General features: G+C 35.2%; 1 protein-coding gene across 1 annotated transcript; it reads left to right on the top strand.

The window, feature by feature from the left end:
• Positions 1-16962: 16962 nt before the first annotated feature.
• On the top strand, positions 16963-17901 carry LOC114034089 (olfactory receptor 480-like). Its single transcript, XM_027849694.1, has one exon. It carries the CDS (start codon positions 16963-16965, stop codon positions 17899-17901), a length of 939 nt encoding a protein of 312 aa, XP_027705495.1.
• Positions 17902-20898: the final 2997 nt, after the last annotated feature.

Genomic DNA, 20898 nt, shown 5'->3' on the forward strand with positions numbered 1-20898 from the left:
CCTTTCCTGGCCTGTGCTCTGATCTATGAGTGACCACAAGCACTCTTTTCTGTCTTGGAACTGTGAGGATTTCTTCTCCACAGCTACTACAAGCTCCACCATGCCAACACTCCTCCTTGCCCCAGGACTGCCACCCAGAACTGTGACCCAGATCCAAGCATGGGCAAAGCAAGAGAATCTTGCACCAGCAGAGAGATCCTTGCAATCCCCCTCTGATCAGCCACTTGATTCCCCCTCTGTCTATGGGCCAGAAGCTCAGGAGGCAGCCGCCGCCTTGAGACCAAGTTTGGGGAGTGGGGCTGGAACGTTACTGTGCTTCTCTCTCAGCACTGCAGAGACAGACTTTTCCTCCTGACCTTCTAAGTTGTTTTGGGCTTCATGCATTGAGAAGTCTGGAAACTGCCACAGCTGCCCGCGATTCAGTCCTCTGAGGCCTGCTCCAGGTTCACTGTGGCCTGTGCGCCCACGCCAAACTGCGTTCCTCCTCCAACCTGGTGCAATATACCTTTCTGATCAACCATCCAGGCTGTCTTTGGCTGGAAATTTGCTTCACTCTGTCTTTTTGTGTGTTCTGCTGCTTTAGAATTTGTTTAGAGCTATTTTTAATAGGTATTTGGAGGGGTTTGGGGGAGAGCTCAAGGAAGTCACTGCTTTTACTCTGCCATCTTGGCTCTGCCCCCCAAAAGAGAATCTTGATTACAAATATTACAAGAAACAATTCAAGAAAATTGCCCTGAAGTTTTAGAACAAGAGGGAAAAGTAGAAATAGAAAAAATCCACCAATCACCACCTGAAAGAGATCCAAGGATGAAAACCTACAGGAATATCACAGCCAAATTTCAAAACCTCCAGGTTAAGGAGAATATATTATGAATAAGAAGAAAAAACAGTTCAAATACCACAGAGCCACAATTAGAATTACAGAAGACCTAGCAGTTGCTTTACTAAAAGACCCCAAGTCTTGGAACACTACATTTTGAAGAGCAAAAGAACTGGGGTTGTGGCCAAAAATAACTTACCCAGCAAATTTGAGTATAATCTTGAATGAAAAAAAGTTACATTCAATGAATTGACAGACGTTCAGGTTTTTGTCATAAAAAGACCATAACTTAATAGAAAATTTGACACCTAATATCCAGAGAAATGCAAGGTAAACATCAAAGACCAATTCCCAGGAGCTCACTAAGGACAAACTGTTTGCTTTTTATAAGTGGAAGTGGAAATGTAAACCATGTTCTGTCATTAGTAATTGGCTTGTTTGAAAGAAAGACTAGGAATGAGCTGAGTATGATGTGATGATTCTAAAAAAGCAAAATTGTGTAGGAAAAACTAAAAAGAGCAATTATCACATACAAATGAGGTGCAAGAGGAAGAACTGATACAAAGGAATCAGATGGGGGTGAAGGGCTGGTAGTGTTGGAACCCTACTCTCATCAAATCTGTCTTAAAGAGGGAACAATACACATCTAGAGGTTTAAAAGTTTAAATTTATAAAGAAATAAGAGGGTGAGGAACAAGATAAGGGGGAGTTAGAAGGTTGTATAAACTAAGATTTAGGAGGGTGGGGGTGGAGAAGAAAATGGAGACACCCTTAGAAGAGTGGGTAGAACAAAGAAAAGGGCCTTAGGTGAGAAGATAAGGGAGAGATTCTTGAAAAGGGTGTGGAATAACAAGGTAGTAGTTAGAAGTAAACTAGAGGAGGGAAAAGGTAAAAAAAGAGACTGAGAAGGACAAGAGTGAGGAAAAAACAGAAAGGAGGGAAATACACAAATAGTAATTATAACTTTGAATGTCAATAAGTTGAATTCACTCATAAAACAGAAATGGATAGTAAAATGGATTAAAAATCAGAATCTGATGATATGCTGCTTACTTTCAAAAAAAATATTTATTTATTTTTAGTTTTCAACATTCACTTTCATGAAATTTTGAGTTTTAAATTTTCTCCCTCTCTTTCTCCTCCCCCATCCTCAAAATGGCATGCAATCTGATATAGACTCTACTTATATATTCATATTAAGCATACTTTCACATTTGTCAAGATATATAGAAAAATTAGAACTAATGGGAGGAACCATGAGAAAGAAGAAATAAAACAAAACAACAAAAGAAATGGAGAGAAAATAGTATGCTTCCTCCTGCACTCAGACTCTGTAGTTCTTTCTCTGGATGTGGATAGCATTTTCTATCATGACTCTTTTGGAGTTGTCTTAGATCCTTGCATTGCTGAGAAGAGGTAAGTCTATCAAAGTCAGTCATTGCACAATGTGGCTGTTGTTACTTACAATGTTCTCCTGGTTCTGCTCATTTCATTCCACATCAGTTCATATAAGTCTTTCCAGGTTTTCTGAAGTCAGTCTGCCTATCATTTCTTATAGTATAATAGTATTCCATTACATTCATATACCACAACTTGTTCAGTCATTCCCCAATTGATGGGCATCCCTTCAATTTCCAATTCTTTGCCACCACAAAAAGAGCTGCTATAAATACTTTTGCACATGTAGGTTCTTTCCCCATTTTTATGCTCTTTTTGGGCATTAGACCTAGAAGTGGTATTGTTGGGTCAAAGGGTATGAATCATTTATAGCCCTTTTGGCATAGTTCTAAATTCCTCTCCAGAGAGGTTGGATTGGTTCACAACTCCACCAACAATGCATTAGTGTTCCAATTTTCCCACATCTTCTCCAGCATTTATCATTATCCTGTTTTGTCATATTAGCCAATCTGGTAGGTGTGATGTGGTACCTCAGAATTCTTTTGATGTGCATTTCTCTAATCAATAGTAATTTAGAGCATTTTTATATGACTATAGATAGCTTTAATTTCTTCCTCTGAAATGTGCCTACATTGACCATTTATCAATTGGAGAATGACTTGTATTCTTACAAATTCATCTCAGTTCTGTATGTATTTTAGAAATGAGGCCTTTATCAGAGACACTGGCTGTAAAAATTGTTTCTCAGCTTTCTCCTTTCCTTCTAATCTTGGTTGCATTGGTTTTTTTTGGGCAAAAACCTTTTAATTTAATGCAATCAAAGTCATCTATCTTGCACTTTATAATGTTCTCTATCTCTTGTTTGGTCATAAATTCTTCCCTTCTCCATAGATTTGACAAGTAAACTATTCTTTGCTCTCCTACTTTGCTTATAGTATCAGCCTTTATATCTAAATCATGCACTCATTTTGACTTTATCTTGGTAGAGGGTGTAAGATGTTGGTCTATGCCTAGACCAACCTAATTGCCTAGTTCCTGCCATACTATTTTCCAGTTTTCCTAGCAGTTTTTGTTAAATAGTGAATTCTTATACCAGAAGCTAGAGTCTTTGGATTTATCAAATAGTAGAATACTATAGTCATTGACTGCTGTATCTTGAATACATAACCTATTCCACTGATCCACCACTCTATTTCTTAGCCAGTATCAAGTAGTTTGATGATCGCTGCTTTATAATACAATTTAAGATCTGGTATAGCTAGGTCACCTTCTCTTGCATTTCTTTCCATTAGTTCTCTTGATATTCTGGACCTTTTGTTCTTTCAGATGAATTTTGTTATTGTTTTTTCTAGCTCTATAAAATAATTTTAGGGAATTTGATTGATATGGCACTGAACAAATAAATTAATTTAGGTAGAATTATCATTTTTATTATATTAGCTTGGCTTACCCAGGAGCAACTGATATTTTCCCAATTATTTATATCTAACTTTATTTGTGTGAAAAGTGTTTTGTTATTGTGTTCATGTATTTCTTAAGTTTGTTTTGGCAGGTAGATGCTCAAATTTTTTTTATACTGTTTACAGTAACTTTAAATAGAATTTCTCTTTCTATCTCTTGCTGTTGGACTTTATTAGTAATATGTAGAAATGTAAATGATTTATGTGGATGATATGCTGCTTTCAAGAAACACATTTAAAGAGATGCACAGAGTTAAAATAAATGGCTGAAGTAGAATGTATTTTGCCTCAGTCAATGTAAAAAAAAAAAGCAGAGGTAGTAATTATGGTATCAGACAAAGTCAAAGCTAAAATAGATTTAATCAAAAGAGATAAGCAGGTAAAATACATTATGATAGAAAGTACCATAGATAATGAAGCAATATCAATACTAAAACCTATATACATTAAATACTATACCATCTAAATTTTTAAAAGAATAGTTAAGTGAAATACTTGTGGAAATAGAAAGTAATACTATAATAATGGAGGTCTTTAATCTTCCCTTCTCAGAATTAGACAAATCTAAGCAAAAAAAAAAAAATAAGAAAGCCATTAAGGAAGTGAATAGAATTTTAGATAAGCTAAATATGATAGATATCTGAAGAGAACTGAATGGAAATAGAGAGGAATCCACCTTTTTCTCAGTAGCACATGGTACATTTACAAAGACTGACCACATATTAGGGCACAAAAATTTTATAGTTAAAAGCAGAAAAGCAGAAATAGTAAACACTTCATTTACAGACTACAATGCAATAAAATTATATTTAATAAGGGACCATGGAAACATAGAAAAACTGAGTGGAAACTAAACAATCTAGTCTTAGAGAATGTTTGGGTTAAAGAACAAATAATAGAGACAATAAGGAATTTCATTAAAGAAAGTGACAATAATGAAACAACATATCAAAACCTACGGGATACAGCAAAAGCAGTAATCAGACAAAAATTTATATCTCTAAGTGCTTATATAAATAAAAAAGAAGAAGAGCAGACCAATGAACTGGGTATGCAATTAAAAAACAAACTAGAAAAAGAGCAAATTAAAAATCCCCAGTTAAACACTCAATTGGAAATCCTAAAAATTAAATGTGAAATTAATAAAATTGAGTACAAGAAAACACTTGAATTAATAAATAAAATTAGGAGTTAGTGTTACACAAAAGTCAATAAAATAGATAAACCGTTGGTTAATATGATTTTAAAAAGAGAGAAGAAAACCAAATTACTAGTATCAAAAATGGAAATGTGAATATGCTACTAAAGAAGATGAAATCAAAGCAATAATAAGGAGTTATTTTGCCCAACTATACGCCAACAAATTTAACAACTTAAGCAAAATGGAAGAATATTTACAAAAATGCAAATTGCCTGGATTAGCAGAAGAGGAAATAGATTATTTAAATGGACCTATATTAGAAAAAGAAATTGAACAGACCCTAAATGAGCTTCCTAAGAAAAAAGCACCAGGACCACATGGATTTACAAGTGAATTCTACTAAATATTTAAAGACCAACTAATTCCAATATTAAGTAAATTATTTGGAATAATAGGCAAAGAAGAGATCCTATAAAACTCCTTTTATGAAACAAATATGATACTGATATCTAAACCAGGAAAAGTAAAAACAGAGAAAGAAATTATAGACCAATTTCATTAATGGATATGGATGCAAAAATCCTAAATAAAATATTAGCTAAAAAATTACAATCATATATTACAAAGATTATGCATTTTGACTAATAGGGATTCATTCCAGTTAAGCAGGGATTAATGAACATGAGGAAAAGCTATTAACACAATTAATTATATTAATAATAAAAATTATAAAAATCATAATATCAATAGAATAGCTAAGTCATTCAAAGGCAATCATAAAATATTATTTTAACTATGTACATTGTTTTCCTGGTTCTGTTCACTTCCCTTTGCATCAGTTCACTTACTTTTTTCAGATTTTTCTGAATCCATCCCCTTTGTCATTTCTTAGAGCACAATAGTATGCCATCACAATGATATAACACATTTTCTTCAGCTATTCCCCAATTGATGGGCATTCCAAGTCTTTGCCACCACAAAAAGAGCCACTAGAAATATTTTTGTATGCAAGGGTTCTTTTCCTTTTTCTTTGATCTCTTTGGGGTATAGACCAAGTAGTAGTATTGGTAAGTCAAAGGGTATGCACAATTTGACAGCCCTTTGGGCATAATTTAAAATTGTACTCCAGTATGGTTAGATAAATTCACAATTCCACATTAGTGTCCCAATTTTCCAATATCTGCTTGAACATTTGTCATTTTCCCTTTCAGTCATATTAACCAATTTGAAAGCTCTGAGGTGGTACTTCAGAATTGATTTAATTTGCATTTCTCTAATCAATAGTGATTTAGAGCATTCTTTCATATGACTTTAGAGAGCTTTGAGTTCCTCTGAAAGTTGCCTGTTCATACCCTCTGATATCAATATCTCTGATATCAGTTGATATTAATTGAGGAATGACTTGTATTCTTATAACTTTGACTCCATTCTCTATATTTGATAAATCAGACCTTTGTCAGAGAAACTTGCTGTAGAATTTTCCCCCCATTTTCTGCTTTCTTTCTAAATCTTGGCTGCATTGGTTTTGTTTTTACAAACCCATTTTAATTATATGTGACCAAAATTATCCATTTTATATTCCACATTGCTCTTTATCTCTTGTTTTGTCATAAGTTCTTCCCTTATCCATAAATCTAACAGGTAAACTATTCCATGTTCTTCTAATCTGCTTATGTTATCATTCTTTATGTCTAAATCATGTACCCATTTTGACCTTATCTTGGTATACCATGTGAGATGTAGGTTTATATCTAGTTTCTGCCAAGCTGCTTTCTAGTTTTCCAAGCAGTTTTTGTCAAATGATGATTTCTTGTCCCACAGGGTTGGGTCTTTGGGTTTATCAAACATTATATTCTTGAGGTCCTTGACTATTGTATATTGTGTACCTAATATATTCCCCTGATCCATTATGCTATTTCTTAGCGAGTATCAGACTGGTTTGATGATTACCATTTTGTAATACAATTAGAGATCTGGTATGGCTGGGCCATATTCTTTCACCTTTTAAAAAATTTATTTTCTTGATATTCTTGACCTTTTGTTTATCCAGATGAATTAAAAACATTTTTCTAACCCTATAAAATATTTTTGGTAATTTTGCTGGCATGGCACTGAGAAAGTATATTAATTTATCTAGAATTGTCATTTTTATAGTGGTTTGACCTGCCTATGAGCAATTAATATTTTTCCAATTATTTAGATAAGACTTTATTTGTATGAAAAGTATTTTATAATTGTCTTCATATAGTTCTTGTGTTTATCTTGACAAGCAGACTCTCAAGTATTTCATATTGTCTATAGTTATTTTAAATGGAATTCTTTTTTCTATCTCTTACTGTTGGACTCTGGTGGTAATATATATAAATGCTGTTGATTTACATTGGTTTATTTTGTGTCCTGTAATCCCACCAAAACTGCTAATTATTTGAACTTGTTTTTTAGTTGATTCTCTAGGATTATTTAAGTATACCATCATATCATCCACAAAGAGTAATAGTTTTATTTCCTTATTGCCTATTCTAATGAATATTTTCTTCCAGTTTTCATTTTTATTTTGCTTTATTATTTCTTAATGTCTAATGAAGTCATTAGCTTCCATTTGCCCAATTCTGATTTTTAAAGAATGATTTTCTTCAGGAAGCTTTTGTACCTCCTTTTTCATTTAGCCGGTTCTACTTTTTTAAGAGTTTTTCTCTTCATTGAATTTTTGTGCATCTTTTTCCATTTCTTCAATTGTACCTTTTAAGGAATTCTCTTCAGTGGATTTTTGTGCCTCTTTTTACCATTTCGCCTATTCTATTTTTAAAGTGTTACTTTCTTTGGTAATTTTTTTGTACTTACTTTTCCAAGCTGATGACTCTCTTTTTCATAATTTTCTTATATCACTCTCATTTCTTTTCCCTATTTTTCCTTTACTTCTCTTATTTGGTTTTTCAAATCCCTTTTGAGCTCTTCCAGTATAACTGGATCTGGCTTGGCCTGATATGGTGGAACAAGTGAGGCCCGTATTATTATATATTGAAAGGAAAACTTCCTAAGTAGCAGAAATATTATATTGAGTAGAGTTTAATGCAATCATTTTAACTGAAATATTGAGTTCAGTTGTCTCTGAAACCTTTGTAATCACATATGTTGCATGACAAAAGTTCAACAACTTTTTCTCTTTATAACTTGTGATAAAAACCTGAATGAGCTATGTTCCTACCCCTGAACTCAAACTGTAACAAGTATAAGATAATAGAAACTTCTTCCCAGGTCACCCTCAAAACAATTTATTAGCAATTGCACTGGGGATGCTGCCCACCAGGAGATAACAGTTATATCCAATGGTCAGTAAATATATTTCATTTATATGTTAATTATGGGAAAATACTCATTGTAGATCTTCCCTCCAATTAATACTAAAATGTTTCCACTGATGCAGAGATAGATGAATGTATGTCATGACTCAGTTGTCAGTCTTGGTCAATACTGAATTCATACAGACTGTTCACAAACTCAGCCATACTCACATTTTACCTAAGGGAAAAACTAGATTCATGCTTTTGTCCCACTTTGGGAAGTTACAGAATAAAAATCAATATGATCCTCTTTAATTGAGTTCAGAGTTCCTAGGAAGAAGATCCTGCAATTTTTCTGAAATTTTTTTGTGTAACCTGCCACTGTCCCTCTCTTTCATCCAATTCCCAATAATGAAAAATATACAAACCAGAAATTTCTGATTAGTCTCACTTTTAGCTGATGTCATATTGCAATGTTAAGTGAATGTAAATGCAAACAAGGTGGATAAAACAAGAAAGCTTTGAGTTAATATAGATTTTCTATAGACTGGGAGAGAGAATTTTTTTTTCATTTTGTATTAAAGAGCTTATTAAAATAATTGCAAAAAGACCACTGTAAAATAATTACAGTTCATGTGTCAACATATATTATGAAGAAATGATTGGCATTTCTATATGCTATCAACAAAGTCTAGCAGGAAGAGATAGAAAGAGAAATTCCATAAAATAACTGCAGACAATATAAAATACTTTGAAGTCTACCTGCCAAGACAAACCTAGAAACTATATGAACACAATTACAAAACACTTTTCACACTAATTAAGTTAGATCTCAACAAGTGAAGAAATATTAATTGCCCATGGATAGGTTGAGGCAATATAGCAAAAATGATGATTCCACCTAAATTAATAGACTCATCCAGTGGAATACCTATAAAAATATCAAAAATGTTTAAAACTAGAAAAGAATAATAACAAAATTCATCTAGAAGAACAAAAGGTCAAGAATATTAAGGGAATCAATGAAAAAAATGTCAAAATAACTTAGCAGTACCATATCTCAAACTGTATTACTAGGTGGTAATCATCCAAAGAATATGGTACTGGCTAAGAAGTAGAGTGGTGGATCAGTAGAATAGATTAGGTACCCTATATATCATAGTAAATAACCATAGTAACTGAGTTTTTTGAAAAACCCAAAGATCCAAGATTTTGGGACCAAACCCAGTATTTGACAAAAAAATTGCTTGGAAAACTGGAAAGCAATTGGCTAATATGATAGAAGAGAAAAATGACAAATGTTGGAGGGGATGTGGAAAAATAGGGACAATAATGAACTATTGGTGATGCAACCATTCTGGAAAACAATTTGGAACTATGCCCAAGGGGCTATCAAATTGTGCATACCCTTTGACCCAGCAATGCAACTACTAGCTCTGTATCCCAAAAAGGTCAAAGGAAAAGGAAAAGGGTTTATATATACAAAAATATTTCTAGCAACTTTTTTATGATGGCCAAGATTGGAAACTGAAGGGATGCCCATTAATTGAGAAATGACTAAACAAGCTGGGGTATATAATTAAGATGTTATATTATTGTGCTCTAAGAAATAAAGAACAGGATGCTTTCAGGAAAACATGGGAAGACTTATATGAAGTGATCCAAAGTGAAATGAGCAGAACCAGGAGAACAGTGTACGCAGTAATAGCAATATTCTACAATGATCAATTTTGAATGACTTGCTATTCTCAGCAATACAATGATCCAAGACAATTCTGAAGGACTTATGATGAAAAAAAATGCTATACACCTCTAGAAAAAGAACGGATAAAATCTGAATGCAAATTAAAGTGTAGTTTTTTTTTTGGTTTGCATTTTCTTTTGCAACATGGCTAATATGGAAATGTTCTGCAGGATTGCAAATGTATAATCTATAACAAATTGCTTGCATTCTCAATGAGATTGGAGGGAAAGGAGGGAGGGGGAAATGTGGAACTCAGAAGAAAAAAAAGTTAAAATTTTTGTTTACATGAAATTGAGAAAAAATTAAATCTAAAAAATCTTTTACAAAGAACTAGGCAGTAAAGAAATATAAATAACTCAAAAAGACCATCTAATTTAAAATTAGATTATTTCCATGTAAAAATGAGCATGGGTAAGAAGAATGAAAAATACGTTCTGAAGGCAGGTAGGTGGTGCAGCAGATAGAGTATCAGCTCTGGAGTCAGGAGGAACTGAGTTCAAATCTGGCCTCAAACCAGATGCTTCACATTTACTAGTTGTGTGATCCTGGGTAAGTCACTTAACCCCAATTGCCTTAAAAAAAGAAAGAAAGGTGACCCTGAGCACGTCACTTAACCCCAATTACCTTAAAAAAAAGGAAAGAAAGAAAGAAAAACATGTTCTGAAGTATGATTCAGGTGTAAGAAATGAAAAATTCCAAAGGCTTGTGATATAATTGCTCAGTTAATAGAACAGTGTTTCATATAACAGAAAAGTTGCCATATCTGGAGAATCGCTTTTGGATATTATATCTATGTAAGCCACTAGGTGACAATCTAAGCCTCAGATGCATTACATCAACAAACTGAACAAGAGTAAAAATTTCTGGAGATCTATAACCCAAGAATATACCTTATTTTCTCTGAAAATGTGCAGATTGTCCTCCCATCTCCTAGACCTTCCTGACCTTTGTATTTCCCTAGTGTCTTCCTGGATTCCTATCTGGTTTGGATAGTTCATATAACTTGCCTGGCTCATGAGTCTCCACCTATTGGATTCTCCTTCTTGATTTCCTCCTTAACTTGACCCTGCCTCCAAAACATCCATTTAACCAAATTCTATTTAATATACTAAAGAAATGTGTGTGTGTGTGTGTGTGTGTGTGTATCTGTATAACAGTGAGATCTAAAGTTGTTGATTAGAGAAGTTCCAATTGGTCCTATGGTGTTCTGTGACATGATTAGTTAACATACCTGAAGGTCTTTTTAAAGAAAGTCCTTTCGAGCTTCTCTGTTTCCAAGGCACAGGGGACAAGACCAAAGCATCTCACCAAGCTCCAGAATTTCTTTTCCCTTTGAATGACCAGGGAGTGAGGGATGCTTATCTCCTGGTCCTCAGCTTTCTCACAGCATCTGTCAAAAGTCCTGTGGAAAATCTCTGTGTCATATATTATAAATGCTTTTATATCCCAGGGAAAATTTTAATCAGGAGCCTTAAAAAGATTGTCAATGTTGCCTTCACCTATAGACAATTGGCTTCACTGTAAAGAGTACCTCTGTGCCAGAATCTACAGTTTCTACTAAGCTAAGTTTCATATACGGTCTTTTCAGCCTCAGTTGTATGTATGTGTAATCAGTATGGGTTGTGACCTAACCAGAATGGATCTGTTGAGATAATGAGGACCAATTTTCATAGCTAGTGAACATCATCACAATCACAATTGCTGCATATTGATCCCAGAACAATAATTAAGAGCTTCCAAGGCAGATAATACTTATTAGCTTGGCTATGTTGCTATCCAATCTTGTTTTTCACCTTTTAAAAATCCTGCATAAATGTAGACAAAGAAAAAAATGAATGAAAGCCCCTGAGAATTTAAAGAACTTCTCAGACAACATACCTCTATGTTAGTAATTTTCTCCATCCCAGTGGATTTCAAATGGCATTCTAATGATGTAGGTTCTATTTGTTGCTAGGGTGCTCAAGGGGATATATCCCAAATACTAAGTAAACCAACATAAATAAGATGCTGCCATGCAAAGATAATAACATGGAGTATATAGTTATCATCTTCTTGCAACAATAGGTATCATTGATGTTCTTGATTTTGATATAAAAATACTTAGATCTAATTTTTTATTTATCACTCAATAGCTATGTCTATTCCTTTTGTCGTGACAAGCTTTATGTTGATTTTGATTTTACATGCATCTCTCTCTCTCTCTCTCTCTCAATCAGTAAGATTTCATTCCTGATTTGGGATCTTCATGTTTCTGGTTCCTTGGGGTGCCTCATAAAGACAAAGTTTTGGAAGTGAGCTATATTTATGGGGCATTATTATACCACGTTAGTAAAGTCTGATCTACCATGGGTCACAGCAAATCCTGAAACATCACTACAAACAGTAAGTACCTGATAGTACATGGTTAGGTAAGGACACCTTAGGTAAAGATCCATGCATATACATTGGCATGTTTCTTTAATGTATTTTCTTTCCCACTTCTCAGATTGAGACTTTGAGGAGATGAATTTCAGTGATATATTTGTTGGTTGATGTAGTGGAAAGAAAAGCGGACTTGAAGTAAGGAGAGCTGGATTTAAATCCCAAATGTGACTTGCTAGCTCTATCTGTGATTGTAGGTAAGTGACTGAACTTTTGTGATCCTCACTTTCCTCATCTGTAAAATGAGAATAACATTACTTTCCTTTAAAAATTATTGGAGGAATGTAACCTATAGAATTTAAATTGCTGTAGTTATTAGTATTCTTGTTATATGATTACTATGATTTTATCACCAATATAAATAAATAGGACTTGAGGGTTTCAAAAATGAGCTAGTGCCTTCCATTCAACTAATATTTTTCTCTGCCCAGTATGCATGGAGCCTTGTCCAAGGCACTGGGGGTAGAAATAAAAAATGCAAAACTGTTATCAATCATAGGGAGCTTATGTTCTATTGGAGAGAAAGAGGTAAAATATGTACACAGATAAGTAAATTCAAGGTAAGTTGAGAAGGGACAGAGTTTTAGAAGCTAGTCTTCCTACAAGTGGTGACCCACTAGCTGAGCCACAAAGGAAGCTTGAGATTCTAAGAAGCAGAGATGAGGTAGGCCATTTGGAGCATGGAGGATGGCCTGAGCAGAGGAACATAGATGGGGATAGAATTCTGAGTTTAGGGGGCTAGTTTGGCTGGAATATAGAGTATATACCTGATAGTAAAGTGAAATAAATCTGAAGAGGGAGGCTGGATTCAAAATGAGCATGACTCTAAATATCAAGGTGAAAAATTATTATTTTGTCTTCAAGTCTTGATTGGACAATTGACATGGTTATCTATGTGCTTTAGGAAGATAGTATTTATAGATTTTTTTAGAGGATAGTTTAGAGGAAGAAGAGACGGGACTTCTGATTAAGAGGCTTTTGTAATAATACAATTGAGAGGAGATGAGTTAGGGTGGTGGCTATGTGAGTGAGTATGAGATGTGATACATGTTCTGGATATAGAAGTGGCAATATTTGGCAGTTAACTGGTTGGGAAAGGGAAGATAGAGAGAAGAATAGAGATTTATTCCAGGATTGTAACCCAGGGTACCTAGAAAGATGGGCCCTGAACAGAAACAGGAAATTATGGAAATAAATGGTTTTAGGTTGAAGAATTGAGGATGAGTTCTCTTTTGGACTTGTTGAGTTTGAAATGCCTTTGGGACATCTAGATAAAAATGTTCAACTATTGGTGATGTGTAGATAGGAGTTCAGGGCTAGATATAAAAAATTTGGGATTTACATGACTGGAAAAAATTAATAGCAGGGGAAGTTAATGAGATCATTGAGAATGTATAGAAAAAGAGTAGAAGGACTAAGGCAGAGATTGGGTCACATTTACAATTAGGAGGATTTAAGGGATCCTGATCTGGCAAAGGAGTTTGAAAAGGAAAGGTTATACAGGTAGGAAGAATAACAGTACCAGGAGAGCCAGTGTCATGAAAATTCATGAGGATAAAGTATCCATGAAGAGTAGGTTTTCCATCTTGTCCTGTGCTGGGCAGAGGCCAAGAATCAATCAACTAACAAATATTTATTATGTACCTATTATTTTTCAGTCACTTTACTAGATGTTAATGTTATTCATTATTCATTTTCAAAGAGGACCAGTGAAATCACAGGGTGATGTCTTGACTAGTGAATTGGATTTAAGTGAGGTGGAGTTGCACAAAGTCATCAGCCTCACTCTGTCTTCCAGAGTCATCAAAGTTCAGTGGCAAGAAAAAAGTCAGGACAACTGTTGATGGTCCTGGATTCAATGGATGACCTTGGCACCTTCAAAGTCTGACCAACTTGTAAGCACTTCACAGCACTTGCTTCAGCTGCCTACATAGCCATTGGAAGAAATTGTTCTCATCCACCCATTCTGCCAGGGCAAGTCTTCATATGCTTGGGTTAGACACCCCCCCAAACCCCTATACTTTTGAAATTTAAATGAATAATATGAAAATATTATGATTTGGAAATTAGGAAATTATTGATAACTTTGTAGAGAATAGGTCCAGTGGAGTGATGGGCCCAGAAACCATATGATACAATAATAGATTAAAAAGTGAGTAGAAGCAGAAGTATACACAGCAAGGGTAGAGGTTTTTTCCCCCTGAGAGCTGATTGGGAAAGAGAAGAGATATAGTATGATAACTTAAAAGGAGGGCAGCATCAAATGAATGGTTTTAAAGGATTAGACAGATCTGAGCCCATTTGTAGGAAGAAGAGAAGAAGCCCACAGATAAAATTAAAGAGGTGTTTTTCAATGGGTAAAGCTTAGGTTTGAAATGTAATCAAGGGAGAAAAGAAGGACTATTTCTTTTTCAGAGACTGTTGCAGAGACAGTGGAGATGATATTGAGGCATATTGAATTGTAAAAGAGGAAATAAAAGAAGTCCCACAGGGACCTTTTGTCATAAAAGTAGGATGCAAAGTCCTTTCATGAGAGGGAAGGGTGAAATGGGAGGCGTTGAAAAATTGACTCAGCACTCTACAATTTTTTTAGAGTAGGTATTCTTTTTTCTTGTGGTCACAAAAAGCTGGACCATAGACTCACAAATGAGTATTATAGTCAGGTATTTTCTCAGCTGAACAGCATCTCAACATTTTATATTTTTCTTATTGGACTTAGGAAAGAGGAAATATGAATTTTCTGTTGGGAGTAATAAGATAATTCCAGGAAAAAGTAATATTTAAGATAATTTCTTTTATTTAAAACTTAACAAGAATGCAAATATTATCAAGGTAGTTTGGCCTTTAAAAGCAATATTATATGTGTGTGTACATATATATATATATATATAAATATATGTATACACATATGTATATAAACTTTCCTTTGAGAGAGATATTTATAGTAAAGGAACACAAATCAATAGATCAGCCATATTTGAAAATGCTTGTCTCCTTCAATATTTCTAGTCTTTTGAATTTTAAATTGAACCAAAAAGTAAACTGAGGAAACTCTCTGAGCAAGACAACATTTATTAACCAAGGCTTGATTACCTCCACTAATGTCAAAGACCCCAAGCAAGAAGATAGATCTCCTTTTATAGATTTTGGGGAGTACAGAACAAAGAACAGAGCAAGTAGATGACAGCATGGGATTAAGAGCAACCTGGTTAGTTACAGAGTTGAGGTACAGGGAACAACATGATTGATTGGAAGAGTCATAATAGGGGCTAGCAATGACTCTCCTCTCATGAGAATAAGAAATGCTCATTATAAGAAATACAGGTGTGAGGTAGCGGCCCAGACTTATAGACAGGAAACCAGACATCCTTGAAGTATAGGTTGGTGATACAAAGCCATTATACCAGACTCCTTTGCTTTCCTACACATTCCCAAAGGGCAGTTAAATTCCTTGAGGCAAAAATAGATAAGGATTAGCTGGCTTTGTAAAATTAACCCATTACAGGCTAGTTGAATTCTGAAATAATTTCAGAGACAAAGACCCATGACTTAAGTAATTATGGGACAAAAGCAGTTACAGGGCAAAAATCAATTAATTATAAATAAGATCAATAAATAAATGATACAGGATGAATCTTAATCTTCTCAGGTCCATCAACTCTCTGCCAATAGTGGCAGGTAATATTTCCTAATCATTCGTTTGAAGCCATGATTTGTCATGATTTTGGTCTAAGTTCTCAAGTCTTTCAAAGGTGTTTCCCCTCTCATGGTTATTGTGATCATCATATATATTGTTCTTTTGGTTCTACTGAGTTCACTCTGCATCAGTTAGTGAAAGTGTTTTCTTTTGAACTACTCCTAAACAGTCAAATTCATCACTGCTTATAGCACAATAATTTGCCACTACTTTTCTATACCAGAATTTGCTCAGTTATTCTGCAATTGAAGGAAGCAATAAGTAAACAGGGTATAGTTACAGCAGGTTGAGCAAGTGCTTTCCATGATTCTATGTAAAAACAGGAGATGTTCCCATGAGAAATTTCCCAGAGTCCTTCAAACTGGCAATATCTAGTATAATGTTAGCCCTTCATAGTAATACCAAGTTCTAGGAGCAAAGGAAAATGAGAATACTTAGAATTCAGATTTTCCCATTCTTTTTTTGTGATTTTAAAGCACAAGGGTCATCTTATAAACTAGGACTTTCCTGATAGTCAATCAGCATGAAGTGGATAACATCGTTGGATGTGGAAAGTTGTCTTGTGAGAGGTGAGGGGTCACAAAGCAGACTTTGTTTCTTTGGAATGGATTAACAATGCTGGTTAGTTGGCAGAACAGCATTTACACATTTGGATAAAGTCTCTGCATATAGTTAAAAAAATTACTGTGTTGTAAATTCAACTATTCTCTTCACTCTTACAGAATTTTTCACACAGTCAAAATGATAAAATTCCCAAATCACATAGTATGGTTGAACCATGGGGAAAAATTTGGAGGAAGTAAATTTGTTTATCTCTGCTTTAATTATGGGCACACTGCCATGATGCACAGGTCCCAAGAACAGGAGTAAGGCAGTAGGAGTGGCATGTAGGAGGTGGTCAGTGAATGTTTCCTGAAGACATAAATAGACATATCCAAATCTTAGTCCTCTAATTTTAATCTCCTTTTCTTCTGCTTAATAGGTACTCTTACCAAGATAGATGTCTGGCAATAACTGCTCTGCTGTGACTGAATTCATTCTTTTGGGGTTGGCAGATGATCCAACCCTGTGTGTCATCCTCTTTGTGATATTTCTGGGTGTCTATGCTGTCACCTTAGTTGGTAACCTTAGCATAATCACATTGATCAGAAATAGCTCCCAACTTGGCACCCCAATGTACCTTTTCCTTAGTCACTTGGCTTTTGTAGACACTGCATATTCCTCATCTGTCACACCTGTTATGCTCAAGAACTTCCTTGTGGACAAAACAACAATCTCCCTTGGAGGCTGTGTGGCCCAGATGTTCTGTGGAGCCACCTTTGGGACAGCTGAGTGCTTTCTGCTGGCTGTGATGGCCTATGATCGGTATGTGGCCATCTGTAGCCCTCTGTTCTACTCCACTAACATGTCTGCTAGGGTCTGCACTGTGTTACTCATCACATCCTACCTGGGTAGTTGCATGAATGCTTGGATCTTCACTGGTTGCTTATTGAATCGGTCTTTCTGTGGATCCAACAAAATCAACCATTTTTTCTGTGATTATTCACCACTTTTGAAGCTTTCCTATTCCCAAGATGATGTTGCTGAAATTCTTCCTTCTGCATCTGGTGGGTCAGTAATTATGATCACAGTGTTAATTATCATAGTCTCTTATGTATACATCCTCTTCTCTGTCCTGAAGATAAGGTCCACTGAGGGGAGATCCAAAGCTTTCTCAACTTGCACCTCCCACCTCACTGCAGTCACTCTCTTCTATGGCACCCTTACATTCATTTATGTGATGCCTAAGTCCAGCTATTCCACTGATGTGAATAAAGTTGTGTCTGTTTTCTACATTGTAATGATCCCCATGTTGAACCCATTGATCTACAGTCTAAGGAACAATGAAGTAAAAGGGGCACTGAGAAAACTAATGAGTAAAAACCACTTTTTTTCATGAATTTAACTCCATACAAAAAGTATTTATTCAGTATACTCTATGTCCCAGGCACTTCATAAAGTTTGGGGGATGCAAAAAAAAATGCAACTGTTTTTTTCTGAAGAGGATCTAATATTTTACCAATATAGTGGTTAGGATTATGTGATACCATTAAATGGGTTTTAGGAAAGGTATATTTTCATTTTGATGGATTAAATTTGTGAATTTAAATATTGATTGCAAAGCTCTGAAAATCAATGTGTTCCATAAACATGAACTTCCAAACTTTGTAAATGAGTAGGGAGAAGTCTCTCATTGCTCTTCTTTGGGTCCATGATTGTTCTCTGGAATCTTGCAACACTCATTTTCTATTGATTTGTTGGGGCTGTTCTTTCCATTTACATTTTTATGTTCATTGCATGTGTTGTGTTGTTGGCTCTGCTATCATCACTCTGTAATAGATAATTTAAATAATCCCTATGTCTCTGTATCAATCATATTTATTGTTTCTTACAGCAAATTATATTCCATTATATTCATGTGTCACAAGTTGTTTAGCTATTCCCCAATCACTGGTCATCTGCTGTGATAAATGAAAAGTCTGAGAGACATAGTTTCTGGATATTTAATAATCAGTTTATTATGCCTAGTAAATAATAAATAAAATGATATAAGTGGCACTCTTGGAAATCAAAGGTGCCTCTTGGAGAACATTGAATGCTTAAAAATCCTTTGGAAAAGGGGATGTACCTGAGGGTGGACATCAACTCTGATTGGTTAACATTCAATGAGAGGGTTAATATTCAACATATTAATGGGGAGGGGCAAAAAGTCTTCAGCTCTTTCTGCTGAGAACATGACCTGATCATGAGACTCAACCACCTCTAGCAGTCTGGATAAAAGAAATCATCTCTACCCAGATCACTCTGGCTGGTTTTCGCCTTCATAAGCTGGCTTACCCTAAATTCTAATGGAAGGTTGCAAGGACAGGTGTTTGTATACTAAGGGCAAGTTCTCACCTAAACTGGATTCTTTTTGTAAGGACTTCTACTTGGGTGGGGTTCCATCCAAGATCAAAAGCATGTACCGAAGGATTTGGGCAATCTCGTCCATCAGCAATGTCCTTTAGAGACTGGCTGAATAACCTGCAGGGGTTGGTATGTGAATGAGGAAATAGAAAGAGAAAACCTTAATTTTAAGTAATAATAGGTTAGTAATGTAAGAGAAAAATAATCATTTCTCTCCCTGATTTGTTCCCAGTTCTTTGCTACCACAAAAGTGGTGCTATAAATATTTTGGCATATGCAGGGTATTTCCTTTTATCAAGGACTACCTTTGCGGCATAACACACCTGGAAAAATATGTTCTTTTTTCTACATAATAACTCTTTGTGAGGGGTGAAGAGGGAGACAGACCAGAAGAAATTTAGATCATGTAAAAACAAAGGATGTCAATAAAGAATCATTTAAAAAATAAAAATCTTCACAAGCTGACTGTTGCCTACCTTTTGTGTCTTACACTACTTCCATCCATGCAATGTACAATCTAGCTGCACTGGACTATTTGCCTTTCCCCACATCTGACACTTCATTTTCTCATCCTTAATCTATCCCTATTTGGCCCTCATCTTTCTAATGTGGACACTGACAGTCTTCTCCAGCTACTCCCCTCCACCAAATGAGACTTTCACTTTAGTCGTCACCCTTGGCTCCATCATTTTAGAAGGCTCTTACAAAGCATGAGCAGAATAGAGAAGGCCATGTGCTGTGCTATGTAAGCTTGTCAAATCCTTCACCAGACAGAAATTATTGTTGGGCTCATGTTTGTCTAAGGATAAATCTGGATTCATGCTTTTTTACTGTACTTTGGGAAGTTATAGAATAACAATCAATAGGAGCCTTTTAATTAAATTCAGAGTTCCCAGGCAGGGAGATCCTGCTATTTTCCAACACTATATTTTTTGTAACATTTTTTATGTAGCTTCCTACTGCCTCTCCCTATCACATCCTATTCCCAATAATGAAACATATATGAACTGGAAATTGCTATGGTCAACCATACTTTTAGCTGATGCTATATTGCAATGCTAATTAAACAAAAATATAAATAAACTAGAGAAAAGAAAGAAACTTTTGAGTTAATATAGGCTTTCCCAAACTGGGAGAGACAATTGAAGAAGTGGTTAATCACCATTATCAATTGTGCTTCATGGAAGAGAAACAATGACTGGTGTTTCCAGACAGGATTCTCAGGCTGCTCCTTGGACCAAAATGGATGGAGCTCTAGTTGCTGTTCAAATGCTGCCCCCCTCCACCACCAGACCTGTTCCAGTCACTCTTGAAATGCTTGTGCACTGTGGCCAAACCCACCCTCTCACCTGAGCACATCTTGCTTCTCACAAAATTTTCCTATGGGAAGAAGAAAGGGAAAAGTGAAGAGGACCCAGTCTCTTTCAAGCATAGTCCCTCTGTAGTCAGTGGATAAAACCAAACTGAGGATCCTTTCGTAAGGTGGCTGCTGCAAATGCAAAATATCTGAGGTCTGTTTGGTCCTTTCTGGTTCTGCAGTGATGATGGGAAGGGAACATGAAAGGGAGAAAAGGGTTATAAGACTCATAATGTTTTAGATTTTAATAAATGTAGTGGGGTGAGGATACAATCCCCCACATTGAAGAGGCTGCTTCCTGAATGGCATGCTGACATGTAGTGAAAATGCCTTGAAGACATTTAGAGCAAGTAGAGATATTCTATGAATGGTTTTGATATCCACATGGTAAAGAGGAGCCTCTTTGGCCATGGAATTGGAAGTGAGGTGTATTTGAAAAGGACATTAATCTACTAGAAATAATTGAACTGGATAGGTTATTAATTAAAGTGGAAAGTAAGAGTAAAAATTTTGAGAAAGCAACAAAATCAGATGATAATGTAATTGATACTGTGATACTTTAAAAATATAGTTTAGGATTTCTCAGGTGCTCTTGGAATTTCTTAATTATGTCAACAATATAATTGCTAACCT

Source organism: Vombatus ursinus, unplaced genomic scaffold (genome assembly GCF_900497805.2).
Source record: "Vombatus ursinus unplaced genomic scaffold, bare-nosed wombat genome assembly UNPS02007883.1, whole genome shotgun sequence".
NCBI classification, from domain to species: Eukaryota; Metazoa; Chordata; class Mammalia; order Diprotodontia; family Vombatidae; genus Vombatus; species Vombatus ursinus.

What these genes read in the sequence shown, in the direction of transcription:
- LOC114034089 (XM_027849694.1), top strand. Translation starts at nt 16,963, where the DNA reads ATGTCTGGCAATAACTGCTCTGCTGTGACTGAATTCATTCTTTTGGGG.